The following is a 14,670-nucleotide window of genomic DNA, read 5'->3' as shown; positions in this document are numbered from 1 at the left end:
CTGATCTGACTAGATTGGCTGACCAGCAAGCCCCAAGGATCTGCCTTGTCGATGCCTACACAATGGGATTTCAAGTGTACACCATCATGCCTGATTTTTTTTTTTTTTAAATGTGTCTTCTGGGTATCAAAGGCAGGTCCTCTTTAAGTGAGCTACCTGTCCAGTCTTGTCTGTGTTGTTCTTTCTTAGCCATCCATTCTACAAACCCCCTCCAGCCCTCCTCACCTCACTTCTTTTGTTACCTGGGTTCTTAACTGTGTGTCGAGTATGAGAATCCATCGTCAGGTAAGGGAGGTCCAGGCATGCAGCCCACAAAGGGCCCTCTGTGTGACCCAAACCTGAGATCTCTTTGTGCACCTAAACTGTCACCACTGAACCAGGTGGGAAACACACACCTGTTAGTTTTTGTCTCAAGCCTGTTCCTCAAAGGTATATACATAAGAGGTCACACCATGTGTGGCCTCTATTCTTACCAGAGCCCAGCCCAGGGAAGTGACGGGATTAGCAACATCACTCTGTTTCTCTCACCAGTCCCTTGCTTCCAGATGCTCACTGCTCTGACCTCCCCTTGCCCATTCATTCATGCTGTTCTCTGGGTTCAGCATGCAATTTCTCAGCTCTAAGGATGCTAATAGTGGGAGGAGAGGCTAAGAGTGGGCAGCTTGGGCCCTGCTACTGCAGGGGTCATCAGGTCAGGATGCTCAGGTAGATAGACGGGGGAAAAATAGAGTAAAAGAGTCTCCAAAGCTACAGTTTATTCAGGCCAGTAATTAACTGTCTGCAGTGCAGACGTACGTCGCTTCAGTCTATCTATCAGGCAGTGCACGGGAACTTCATTCTCTCAGCTTTACGGCGAGAAACACACTTGTCTTTCCTCCCCTATATTATGGCTCTGAGCTCAAATCTTCGACTCTCTTTTCAACCACATGGGGGGATGTGGCTGGTGTTGAGCGAACTCTCTATTACCTATGCTCCCGATTCATATTCTAATTCTCATTCATATTCTCTCTCTCTCTCTCTCTCTTTCTCTCTCTCTCTCTCGATAGGATTTCTCTGTGTATAACCCTATCTGGAAGTCACTCTGTAGATGAGGCTGGTCTTGAACTCACAGAGATCTGTTTGCCTCTGCCTCCTGAGTGCTGGTATCAAAGATGTGCACCACCATCACCCAGCTGAATCCTGCTTTCCGAGAAAGTTTCTCCGATGCTTCCGCTGGAACCTGCTCTCTGCTCTCCCAGATTCTTCCCTCCGTCCCTTACCACACTCTCTGCATACCCTTTAACGTTCTTCCTCCTCTTCTAAGTCAGCATGAGTAGAAGTTTCTAGACCTGGGTTCCTGATGACCTCATCTAGGCCAGTGTCTGGCATTACCACCCTGCTTCCGATTCTGTGAGCAGGACTCTCAGCACAGCTGAATGTAATTTGGGGACTCCGAGCATCTGTGTCCGACTCCTACCTGCCTACCTCCCTGACAACCTCTGCTACAACCTCTGCTGGTCCAAATTCCAGCCATTCTTCAACATGTTTTTTCCAGGGTCCTTGGGAGGCTGTTAGCAATCTCTCGAATTTCCCTACCTACCCCGTGATCTCCTCTTCTACGACTTCTCAGTGAGTATGAAGTCTCACCAAGAGACCTAAGTTCAAATGCCAGCTCTGAGCCTGATGCTGAAGGTAAATTGGGATACATAAAAGCTCCGTGAGGGTTCTAATTGCGACTAAATATAACTTGAAGAGTAATCGCAATAAGAATGATAGCCTGAAGTTACTTTGAGAGATTTAACCACGACACAGTCAGCAAATGACACTCAACAAGATTTTACTGCTTGTGACGGCTAGGTTGTACCCTGCATTCGAGATCACACTGAAAACCTAAATGACCCAGAGGCTCAGGGGTTTCTAGCTATATTACCACACCAAAGCCATGTTAAGGGGTTGAGTGCAAGGGCTTTGGATAGCAGCCAGACTTGTGTGTGATTTTAATCGGTGTTCCCTGATTGGAGCCTGGCTGGAGCTGTCACACAGCTTTGTGAAGCCAAGGCGGTAGATGCCATTCAACAAACAAGGACAGCTGTGACCGGGTCCCCAGACTGCAGCAGTGGTGGGCACAGACCTACTCCAGTACAGCAGGCTGTCCAGTTTGAAAGAAATAAACAAGATGAATCACATGCTAGAAAATTACAGGGTCTGGATGAAATCTAGCCTCTTGCCTGTTTCCATAAATACTTTCAGAGTCCCACAGCCACACCTGGGTGTGTGGGCATAGTTTTTGGGCTGTTTGTGAGCATGGAGGGAAATATGATGGAGCCTAGACAGCTGAGCACTGAAAATATTTATCACTGACTGTTTACAGAACTACTCTATACTTATGCACCTGCAACAAATGACTGATTCTGTCAGGAGGCAGAACCAGGAAGGGCTCAAAGAAAGGCAACATGATTCAGTGCAAGTCAAGAGAGGCAGATCTGTAGACCTTAGGTAGAGACTTAGATGAGACGAAGCACCAGGGAATGCTGGGAAGTTTGTGTTATTTGTTAGTCTTTGCATTATTTTTTGGAATGTGTTTGTACTGTGAGGGAGCAGCAGCTACTTTTCCCGTGAGGTACAGCACTTGTACACGTGCGCAAAAGTGTGCATCAGCACACTGTCATAAAATAAACACCACCCAGGCCAAGAAACAGATCACTGATCTCTCCGCTCCTCCATCGGGACCCACTCCTCCTCCTGACACAGCCCATCTTCCCTTCTTGCTTTAAAATTGCCTTTCCTTTGTAGTTTTTCTTTTTCTGTTGTTTTGGCTTTCATTCTGAGACAGGGCTTTGCTAGGTAGCCCAGGCTGGCCAAGAACTCAGGGTCCTTCTGCCCCTGCCTTCTGAGTGCTGGGATTACAGGTGTCGTACATGTGTTGCCACATTCAGTATTTTCTTATCTATTTGTCTCCTCCTCCTCTTCCTCCTCTTCTTTCTTTCCTTCTTCCTCTTCCTCCCTCTCCTCCTCATCTTCTTCCTTCTCTTCCCCCTCCTCTTCTTTTTTAGTTATTATTTCACTAGTAATTTTACAATACTGACTTATTGACACGTGTGCATGCGCACGCATGTGTGCGTGTGTGTGTGTGTGTGTGTGTGTGTGTGTGTGCCTGTGTATTCTGCTTCCTTTCTATAACCTATAATCCACCAGTTGGACCTACAGACCTATTCTCTACTGTGGTAAACCCTATGGCTACCAAGAGGGTAACTGTAAACAGGTGTCCTTGCAATAGCTTCAAGCTGGAAAGAACCCATATTGCCATTGACAGCAAGGCAGAGACCTTGTGTTATTGTAAGTACTTGGTGGGGTGTTACACAAACATGGAAATGAACACATTACAATTATCCAAACACAGGAATGTAAGCCCAGGAGGGCTGAGCTGGGAAGCAAAACAAACAAACAAACAAACAAACAAAATGATGCACCTGTATAATTGTAAGGACCTCTCTGAAAGGTGGTCTGGTGCTGCTATGTATTCAAAATGTTAAATACCGTACTTCAAGATCTGATTGCCCCCCCAATTCTCACATACACATTACCTTTGTTGTGTAAACCTTGCTCCCCAATTTAAAGCTATTGGTTAAATAAAAGTGGCTACAGCCAATGACTGGGGAGGACAGAGGTGGGCGGGGCTTTGGTTACCAGGCTTGGGGAGGTCACAAGTAGGCACCAGGAAGAGAAAGAGTAGGAAGAGGGAGGAGGAGAGAGGAGAAGAAGAAAGAAGGAAAAAGAAGATGGAGGAAACAGGAAGCCAGTCTCCATTAGATGTAATGGACCAAGAGCAGGTGGCCAAGTGATGGAGCAGAAATACCTGAAGTGAGGCTCCGACAGCAAATACCTGGGGACCCCAGCTAGGGAAGTATTCAGTCTAGTGTTAGAAGATAGATTAGGCAGGCTGGAGAGATGGCTCAGCGGTTAAGAGCACTGAGTTCCCAGCACCCACATGGTAATTCGCAACCATCTGTAATGGTATCCAATGTCCTCTTCTAGTGTGTTTGAAGACAGCGACAATGTACTCATATACATTAAAAAGAAGACAGAAAAATAGAGCAGGGGTAATTCCCCCAGTAAATATGCTAAAGCTGAATAAATAAATTGCAGCCTCAGTCTCATTCAATCTAGCTTCCAAATGAATAGAAATAAATATGTTAGCTTACAGCTAAGTCTATGGGGTAAGAGCAGACATGGACAGCTACACAAGAGGCACCTGCTGGATCCCGCCACAGGGATGTGTGTGAATCTGGAGACGATGGAGGGGAGAAGGCAGACTTGAGAGACACCATGGATGCAGAAACAGAGTGGATATGAGTTCCTGGTCAGTTGGACATAATCGTGAAAAAGGGCAGACTCTCTGAGCTTCTGCGTGGGTGATGGGCTACATAGTGGGTGAAGAAGTTTGCAGGGGACGATGGTTTGGAGAGGTACACTTAGGGTGTGATGGATTAATTATCATAGCTACCCGTAGTAATTCCAGCTCCAGAGGAATCAAAGCTTTCTTCTGGCCACTGTGGGCTCATGTTAACACACATACATACATACAAAGCCAAATAAATCTTTTAAAAGAACGGAGAAGGACCGTTGAGCACCCATGTGCATGTGTCCTTCTGACCTTCTGAAGTAAAGGACCGGCTGCTTCAAGCCCCCAATGGCTTGGCTCGGTGGACTGAAACCTGGAACTGCCAGCTCAGGCAAACCCTTTTTACCACTACGTTTCTTTTGCAAGAGCATTTTCATCACAGCAACGAAAATGAAGCGGAGACAGCGTCTTCCCTTCTGGGTTTTCAAAGTTATCATTTTGAGCCCACCTCCAGGACACACAAGCAGCTAATGAATATCCATTTGAAAGGTAAGCGGAGAAACCTCAGGAAAAAAAAAATGCAGAGAGACAATGCCCACGAGGTATTCCCAGAAAGGCTAAAAGTTTGGGTAGGAACAGTTCCCGCTGGTTCTATCAACAGTGACACCATAATCCGCCTCCCCCGAAGTTAGCTAATCTTTCTGGTTCCCTTCCAGGCTCAGAAAGCCACTCACATAATGGTTCTGTATCTTCATTATGATTAGCAGAAAGATTGGGCAAGCAGGGCCGGTCCTGGTAGGCCGAGAGCCAGCTTCACACTTCCCAGACCGGTCCTTCAGACTCCCCTTCATTTTGGATTATGCCAAGTCAAATTATATTTACTTTCTCCTGTCTGAGAGTACTCTAGTGAGCTGACAAGAAGTCCTTTCTCTGACGTCCAGAGACATGGCTCAGTGGGTGAAGGTGCTCTCTGCACCCAACTCCCCTGGCTGCATACTACAAATTTTAGAGAATTCTTTGCTTGAGTTCTTAAAATCTATCAAAAACTGTGTCTACACTTAACTGTCTTTGATCATGCACCATGGCCTGCTTAGTCCTCATAGTAAGACAGTCTGAAAGAGGCTTGTGTCTATTGTCATGTCATTAAATTCTTCAAAGATTACTGCCTTGTGACAGTATTATCTTTGCCATGAGTGTATGTGTGTATATTTGTGGTGTGTATGTGTGAGTATGTGTGTGTGTGTGTGTGTGTGAATGTATGTGTGTGGTATGTGGTATTTGTGTGTTTATGTGTAGTGTGGGGTGTGAATGTGAGTATTTGGTGTGTATTCGTGGTGTGTGAGTGTGTGTGTGTGTGTGTGTGTGAATGTATGTGTGTGGTATGTGGTATTTGTGTGTGCGTGTGTAGTGTGGGGTGTGAATGTGTGTGTTTGGTGTGTGTTGTGTGTGTGTATGTGTGTGTGTGAATGTATGTGTGTGGTATGTGGTATTTGTGTGTGTGTGTGTAGTGTGGGGTGTGAATGTGTGTGTTTGGTGTGTGTTGTGTGTGTGTATATGTGTGTGTGTGTGGGGGGGCAACAGGAGTCTTTCCTGTACCCTGGTCACCTCATTCATTGTTGAGGTGGTCCAGCTGTTCGGTTGACTCGGTGGATCTGACTGTTCCCTCTAAGCACTGGAATTACAGTTAAGCCCTCACACTCACTTGTGAGCTCTGGGGAGCCGAACTAGACAAACCTTCAGGCACACGGCAAACAATTTAACTGCTAAGCCATCTCCCCAGCCCATAATATTACTACTTTTTGAAGAACATGATTTTTTTTTTCTTAAACAGACACTTGGTTTAGCGTGTGTGTGTGTGTGTGTGTGTGTGTGTGTGTGTGTGCGTGTGTGTGGTCCACATGTATGTGATGTATGTGTAGCTCTGAGGGTGATATCAGAAGCCTTCCTGAGCTGCTCTCCACCTGATTCACTGAGGTCAGGATGCCACAGAAATCAGAGGTCTTTGCCATGTCTAGTACAGCCAGCCTGCTTGCCTAGGGGTGCCATGTATCTGACTCCCTGGTCAGGCCTGGGACCTCAGGGAGATGCCATGCCCACTTTGCATTTATGGGGTTTTAGGGATCTAAACTCTAGATCCTCATACTGAATGGCCAGCGCTTTCTCTGAGAAGCTGTTCGCCATATACTTTTAAAAACAAACACTGGGAATAACCCAGACTTTAATTTGTTGAATGTTCCTGGCTCGGGAATGAGCTGAATTATTTCCTCACTCACCAAGGTACCATTTCCTAAATTTTATTGCTTTATCGTATCTTTCTATTGCCGCTTTTCTGAGACAAGGTCTCTCCAGGTAGCTCTGACTCTCCTGGATGGCTATGTAGACCAGGCTGGCCTTGAACTTGACCTCACAGAGACCTACCTGCCTCTGTTACCAAGTGCTGGAATACCTTTTTATATCTTACCCTCATCCTTTCTTGGTAACTATTTCTACCACATGTGTACTTAGCTTTTCTTTTAGTATTTACTGTCTGCATCCAATCCTGGCAGAGATTTTACAGCTCAATCAAAATTTAAGCAACCTCAGACTAGATCCTCCTTCCTTCCAGGGCTGTAGCCTCCTGACCTAGATCAGTTTCCCTGCCCGCTGCTGCTGTCTGGTTTCTATTTTGCATGGCTTGATTCCATTTCCCATTGTGTGGTGTCTATTGTTCTTTAAATGCCGTTATATTCCGTCCCATTAGAATTCACCAAGCTAAAATAACATTGGCACTCTGTTTTCCAATTTGCAAAAATATACACATTACAGGAATTTGTAATTAAGGCCCAAGCTTAGTCAGAGCTACTATGGAGCCCCACCCTACCCCCACTCCACCCTCTATGACCACTCCACTCACAGTGACAGCTCCACCCTGTATGTACTCCACACCCTATGACAACTCCAACCCCTGTGACCACTCCCCCTGTGAACGCTCCACCCCTTGTGACAGCTCCACCCCTTGTGACAGCTCCACCTCCTGTGACAGTTCCACTCCTTGTGACAGCTCCACCCCTTGTGACAGCTTCATCCCCTGTGGCTGACCACTCCACCCCCTGTGACCACTCTACCTCCTGTGACAGTTCCACCCCTTGTGACAGCTCCAGCCCCTGTGGCTGACCGCTCCACCTCCTGTGACCACTCCACCCGATCCAAATTAAAATACACCTTGGACCTTGATCTTGACCTCAACTTTTTTCCTTCCTTCCATCCCTTCTCCCTTTTGCTTTTCTTTCTTGTTCCTTGTTTATCTCGAGTCTTTTTTTTTTTTTCAGCTGCAGACTCATTTGTAAAATGTAAGAATCTGAGTGGCGATAGAATAAAGATGAATCTTGTGCACTTGAATGGTCTATGTATGCAATAGAAATGGTGCAGGGTGGGGGTGGGTGTAGGGGTAGGGGCGGGGTGTGGAGACTTCTGTGGTGTCTAGAGCCCCTTTGGCCCCCTACAGAGCTCACTCCTCAGTCTCCCTGCTCTACATAAGGCTGCTCTGTCTCCTGTTTTGCCACAGTTCTGTTCATGAAAGTCATCTTTGCTCTCCGTATCTCTGCTCCATTGTCCTCCTGGGACATTAAATGACAGCACTGTTTAGACTTTTTTTTTTTTTTTCAGAACTAACTAACCCAAACGTTAAACATATGTGTCTTACCTATAACTAATTTCTCAAAGAAGACCAAAAGGAAGAGGAGGAAGAGGCAAAATAGAAAACGGTGAAGGGAGAGACTTCCTGATGTTAACCCTTTAATATTTATCTATTCCTCCCTAATTTAGGGTTTATACTATTTCCCATAGCACAAACTCATCCTTGTCTTTCTTGAGACAAGCTGCCCATAAGTGTTGCTTATACATGGTACTGACCAGGCCTGCCTCAGACCGCAAGGATCAAAGGCATGTACCGTTATCCCCAGCTAGTGTCTGAATTATCAGTGATCCCTCAGGTCCTACAAGGTACAAGGACAGAACTAACTCACACGTAGTCCTCAGACCTCTGCGTAGAGCTTACCCTCTGCCACTCCCCAATTCTAAATAATTAATGAAACCTAATGTATGCATCAGCCCGGCCAGATATATCAGAGCCAGAAATGCTAGACAGAAGTTAGAAGGAGTTCAAGGAAGTGGAGAGTTTTTATTTAACTTAATTTTTAATTTTTATTTGTTTGTTTGGTTTGGGGTTCTTGTGACAGGGTTTTTCTCTCTCTGTGTAGCCCTGACTGTCCTGGAACTTGCTCTGGAGACCAGGCTGAACTTAAGTCATAGAGATCCCACCATCTGCCTCTGCCTCCTGAGTGCTGAGGATTGAAGGTAGCTGAGGTGGGGGACTTTTAAAGTTTATTCAAATTGGAGAGGGTAATTTGAGACATTTGGGCAAAGAATGTTCTAGCAAAAAAAAAATCTAGCTACAGAGATGTTATGTTCAAGTAGACTAACCTTCAGGACATTTTGCGGTAGCTAGTTCTACAACATTATAAAATCAAAATCCAGATAATTCCAACTACCCACTAACATACCCTCGGAGGACAAGTCAAGAGTTTAGAGAAAGACAAAGTGGTAATTATAAGCCACTCTGAGTTTCAAGTTTCAAATATAAAGGAAATGACTGCCCTTTTTACTTTATTAAGTGAATTAAAGTTTAGAGATTCCATTTTCTCTTGCTTTGAGATGATTGGGTGAGAGATCCATGTAAACAAAGCTATTACAGGGTCCATTCAAACCCCACCTCTCAGCAGGGTGGTAACCTTGGATGTTTCCTTAAAAGAGCAGAAAAATGCCTATCAGTGACTGTCATATTGTATTTCATGTGAATCTCACTTGGGAAACAAACTTTGAATCCCGTTTTGTGTACACGGGGAGCACATCACCTTTTTTTTTTTTTTTTTTTTTTTTTTTTTTAAACCATGTTACGTGCACATGAGAAATTACTCTGAAACGTGACAAGAAAACGTGTTGTAATAGCTTGTGATGGAGAGACACAAGACCTCTCACGAAGATGCAACCAGCAAGCCGTGGGAGAGAAAAGAGAGGTAGACACACAACTGAGACAAAAGCCTGTAAAAATGAAAGTGTTAAAACCAATCATGAAAGATAGTCAAGAGTCCTGACACAACCTCAGGGTTGCCCATCCAGCCACCAGCGTCTCTGTGTGCCAGTCACCAAGGTTACGGCCACTTGGGACCAGGTAGATTTTCCCCACTACTTAATCTTCCAGTGAATTTGTGCAAATCAAAGAAGGAACAGATAATTAAAATCCTGCTAAGACCGATACAATTAGGGGAAAAAGTACTATGTAAGAGGGCATGGTGGGAGAACAGTGAGGAAGACAATCATTTTAGAAGATAAATGGATTCAATCAATCAATCAATCAATCGATCGATCGATCAATTAATTTAAAAAGTCAAGGGCATAGTACTGTCATTAATGTCAGTACTAGGGATGCAGAGGCAGGTTGATCTCTGAGTTTGAGTGTAGTCTGGTCTACAGAGTGAGCTCCAGGACAGCCAGGGCTACATAGAAAAACCCTGCCTCAACAAACAAACAAACAAACAAACAAACACAATAAATAAATAAATAGACATACATTCAATATAGTAAACATTTCATTATTTCAGTGAAGCTCCAAAGTTTGCCACCCTTCCTATACGTATTCACTTATACAATGGTACTTTTCCATTAGACCTTTCAAACATGTCATATGCACATGCATGTGTGTGTATGTGTGCATGTGTGCATATACACACATACATATAACACACACACACATACATGTGAATGACATACATGGTCAACAGTATCATTCTTTTGAATCAAGCAGGAAACGTTAGCTTTATTGAGCACATGAAATACAGCCTTAGTGTGCATCAGTCTCTGTCAGGTCGCTGTTGAAAGCCTACAGTTTGGGAGTGCTTTGACTCAGGTTGGGTTCTCATGCTTAGTCCCACAGTCAAAAGCTGAGTTCACTGCAGAGCGAACTGCAGACCAGGCATTCGCCCTACAACCTGTAAGGATGCCTTTTACACTAAAGAAAAAAAAATCCAAACAAAACAACCACAAACAGTAAGCTGATCCTTCTTAGATTCAGACATAAACAATAAAACTGCAGTTTTCTGCTTGATAGTGACAACAGACAGAGTAACCGTCATAGTTAGTGACATTATTTTCTGCTTAACGGTGGAAAGTGGGCTTAAGAGATCAGGTCTGAAAGAGGATAGATAGGACCCGGGGCGAGCCTTTAAATGACCCCCAAATTAATTCTTGAAATGACGTGAGAAGTTAGTAACTTGGGGAGGTGTTACTTTTCAGAGATAAGAAATGAAAGCTGGAGTCGGGAGATTAAGTCTCATCACACGAGAGAGGTATAAATACCTTCTTCACAGTCTGAGATATATTCCCCATCGCTGAGCTTTTCGGGGGCGCTGGCTTTCCTTACTGCATGATTTAAGTGATAATAAGAGTGTATGAAAATACTCGCCCCGATGACACAACTCAGCATCTAAACATTCCACCCCCACCCCCACCCCAAAACACATTTGTGACAGACTTTCTTCAGGAAGCAACAGAGCCAGGGTCACTCATCACCATGGCAACCCCCTGAGGGCATTGCCTTACCTTCATCGTCGGACATATCGAGGACTTCGTTCATTGTTTCTGGGACATTCATTTTGTGCTTCTCCGTGATGGTCTGGGGAAAACAACCACAACAACAAAAAGCGGTTGCTTCAGAGTGAAAGGACATTTTAAGGACACTAATCACTTCTTTCCAAATTGATTGACTGATTTATAGCCTATGGGACTTTGGGATGGAGAACTTAGAAGGCTTTATATACAACGTGCATCTCTCTTGAGCAGCACGGGGTGGGAAGTCCTCAGAAATGCCCTTCAGATTAGTAAAAGGTGGAAGGATTCCAGGGGCAAAGCTAACAAGGCTTTTCTGAGGACGAGAGGAAAGCATGGCTGTGCTTATCCATGCCAGAAGAACCAAGAGCCGGGTGGTGGTGGCGCACGCCTTTAATCCCAGCACTTGGGAGGCAGAGGCAGGCGGATTTCTGAGTTCGAGGCCAGCCTGGTCTACAAAGTGAGTTCCAGGACAGCCAGGACTACACAGATAAACCCTGTCTCAAAAAACAAAAAACAAAACAAAACAAACAAACAAACAAAAAACAACAACAAAAAGAACCAAGAAACACATCCCATCAGGGGCATGGGAGAAGGTACCCCAAAATAACAGCAAGGGGTTCCTCATTGTACCCGGTGCCAAGCCTTTCACTTCCTTTGGCTTCTCTACTATGTGTCCTCTCCACAGATAGGATACAGCAAAAACACTAAAGCGATATAAGTTATGTAGATTTTATAATCATATTCATCAAAAACATTTTAGAGGCAATGTGTTTGGAAGATCATTTTAACTTCCAAAAATCTTCATCAAGTCCAGCATGTGAGTGCCTTTCTGATTCTAGTTTACTAATTGGTGACTTTCTAACTTTATAATCTATGTCCATTCAAAAGACAGCATCTGTATCATTTGAGTTTAAAAAAAAAAAAAAAGCTGAAAGCAGGGGCTGGAGAGCTGCCTCAGTGCTTGAGAGAACTTGCTCCTCTGGCGAAGGCCCTGGGGTTAGGCCCCCAGTACCCAATGGCAGCTCACAACACTCTAACTCCAGTTCCAGGGCATCAGAAGCCCTCGTCTGACTGGTGCCCAGATATGCATTCAAGCAAAGCACCTATATACACACAGGCAGAACAAACATAACTAAAAAGCATCCAGAAGTTGAAACTAAGAAAGGCTATCAATTCAGTTTCTTATTGATAATTTCTTTTTTTGATAAATGACACTCCTACGCTCAATTGTTATGTGGAAATAAAACATTTCTGTGCCTCTCTCACTATATAATACTGAAATTGATCACATCTTTAACTTTCAGTTCGTTTTACAGACTGTAAAGTTGTACAGAAAATCCCCAGATACTTCATACTAAGTCTCTCATCATAATAACAGTTGTTAATACAGAACATTTGTCACTACACACTACTAACAATACGTCATTATCGAAGTTTGGGTTACAATGGCATTTCTGTGACTTTGGTCCCACACTGAGCGTATTTCATGTAGTCTAAATGGCTCTCTGGGCTGTCCTTGGCTGTTAGGATTCTCAATCTTTCTTTGGCATGGAGGGTCCTGAGCTGTATCAGTCCGATGTTTAAAGAGCCATCATTAGCCTCCTGTTTTCTTTTGTGATTACTCTGGAGAAGGCAGGCTGTGGAGGTGAGGCTCCCTTTCCTTGTTCACCAACCAACATTGTAACAAACGTGGCTCTTTACTTTCTGGCTGAGGCAGTGTTTGCTGGCTTTCCCCTTTGTCCCCTTGCTCTCTCCATTCTCCTTGCTTGGGTGCTGCTCTCGTGTGTTTGGGGTTTGGAAGGAGAGTACCACGTCAGCTCATATTTGGGCTGTAGGGAATTAGATTCAGTGCTTCCTTGGGAGTGAAGGATTGTCACAAGTTATTTGGAATCCTTTGCCAGGGGAGAATCTGCCCCTGCCACATGACTGAGGGTTGAACACAGGCCCTGAGGCGGTGTTCTGATGATAAGCCTGTGCCCTGTACACTTTCTGTCATTCTTTTCCCTCAGTAGCCTGCACATTCTTTCCCACATATTCAGTTGGCTGCTTATACCAGTATGGGCTTTGAAATATTTGCTTCCTATTTTAAACTATGCACCAATACTCTTTGATTTAGTTTTGGTCAAAGTGTTCCAGCCTTGGACACTCTGACCTTTTTTCCTATTGATTTCTGTGCGACTCCCTGACCCCCTTCATTGTATTCACATATGTCATTTAACTTTGGTAGTGATGGCAGTGCACATTCTTGCTGCGCTGGTTAGTTTTCATCAGCTTGACACAAACTAGAGTCACCTGGAAAGAAGCAACTTCAACTGGAAAATTACTCCTAACAGATTGGCCTGTAGTTAGTGTGTGTGTGTGTGTGTGTGTGTGTGTGTGTGTGTGTGTGTATGTGTGTGTGTGTAGGGAATTCTCTTGATCAGTGAATGATGAGGAAGAAACCCAGCTCACTGGGGATGGGGCCACTCCTGGGCAAGTGGCCCTGGGTTGTACAAAAATACTTGTAACTGAACAAGCCATGGGGAGTGAGCCAGTAAGTGGTGCTCCTCCGTGGCCTGTGTTTCAGTTCCTGCCTCCAGGTTCCTGTTGCGACTTCCTGTCCTGGCTTTTCTCAGTAATGGAGTGTAACCTGTCCAACGTTCTAGGAATAACCTATAAGCTCAGATGACAGCTTCACGAGTTGCCTCTGGTCTGTGTTTTATCAGAGGAGCAGAGAGCAAACTGAAACACTTACTTTGGAGCAACAGAAGACATTCCAGGCCCACCTTGACCTTCCTACTTTAGTTTTATCTCCACCTATTTCTCAGGAACCCCACCTCCTTTATGCCGAGCAAGGTGCTAGCAACTGACACCTGGATGCTCGGTGTGCCCTGATGGTGGCTTCCAGAGACGCTGAGTATTTTAAGCAGCATAAGTAAGAGAAATACAATTTCAAGGCCATTAAAGGAGGAACCATCTCTCCTGAAGCTTTGCTTCTGCTGCTTGGTTCCTCCCGGTGACAACAGAGGCACTTAGTAACTTTCTTTCTCAGGATTGCTACTACATGGTACACTTTCCCTGTGTGGGAGACTCTGTTTATAGAAACAAAGGCTGCAGAGGCCACAGTAACTTTCTGGACCAAGACTGTGAGTATGGAGACTGAGCTCTGCCATTTAAGATTATAGACACCAAACAAAATCACATCCTCCCATCTAAGGGAATTTATATTCCTTATACATTATAGATGCTTATACGCACTAGAGAGGGGCTGAGGAGGTGGTGTCTCACTTTGCAATAACGTCTCAAGTACCAGAAGGTACTTGACTAATTCCCCAGGACTGGCTTCTCTGCTGGCCACTGTGAGCACTTACAGTTTGTACGGAGGCCATATTGGCTTCCCAGGGCAGTCTGGACCTTGCTTTTAGCAAGCATTATCTTCTGCCAACCAAGCTTAGTGATGACACACAAGGGAAGTGGCTCTGCTACCACAGACTCTGGTGGGAGCCTGAGCCTTTCCCAAAGCTGCAGAGCTGTCTTCTGGTTCTGTAACTCTAGGCTGGTGGTTGTTGGGATGGATTGAGAATCCAGCTAAGAGCCTTGATGGTGCTTTACCAACCAAGATACATGGTTAGCTTCTAGTTTAGCTGTAGGAGCATGTGGATGCATGCATGAACATGTGTGTGTGTGCACGCACGCGTGTGTGCATGTGTGTGTGTGCATGTGTG

The 14,670-nt window shown here is 44.8% G+C and overlaps 1 protein-coding gene across 33 annotated transcripts in view; it reads right to left on the bottom strand.

Annotated features, from left to right (window-relative positions):
• The window catches only part of Ank3 (ankyrin 3), a 606,272-nt gene that overhangs the window by 104,206 nt on the left and 487,396 nt on the right, over positions 1-14,670 (bottom strand). For 23 of the 33 annotated variants that reach the window (XM_076916989.1, XM_076916994.1, XM_076917004.1 and 20 more), the window contains 2 exons: positions 10,958-11,030; positions 10,715-10,777 (listed from right to left, as the gene is read on the bottom strand). In XM_076916989.1, coding sequence (XP_076773104.1) covers positions 10,715-10,777; positions 10,958-11,030 — 136 coding nt within the window. The remainder of the gene's footprint in view (positions 1-10,714; positions 10,778-10,957; positions 11,031-14,670) is intronic. The other 10 variants (XM_076917008.1, XM_076917009.1, XM_076917012.1 and 7 more) reach the window with 1 other exon arrangement.

This window comes from Arvicanthis niloticus, chromosome 20 (genome assembly GCF_011762505.2).
Source record: "Arvicanthis niloticus isolate mArvNil1 chromosome 20, mArvNil1.pat.X, whole genome shotgun sequence".
NCBI classification, from domain to species: domain Eukaryota; kingdom Metazoa; phylum Chordata; class Mammalia; order Rodentia; family Muridae; genus Arvicanthis; species Arvicanthis niloticus.
This window is presented reverse-complemented; position numbering and strand designations above follow the sequence as displayed.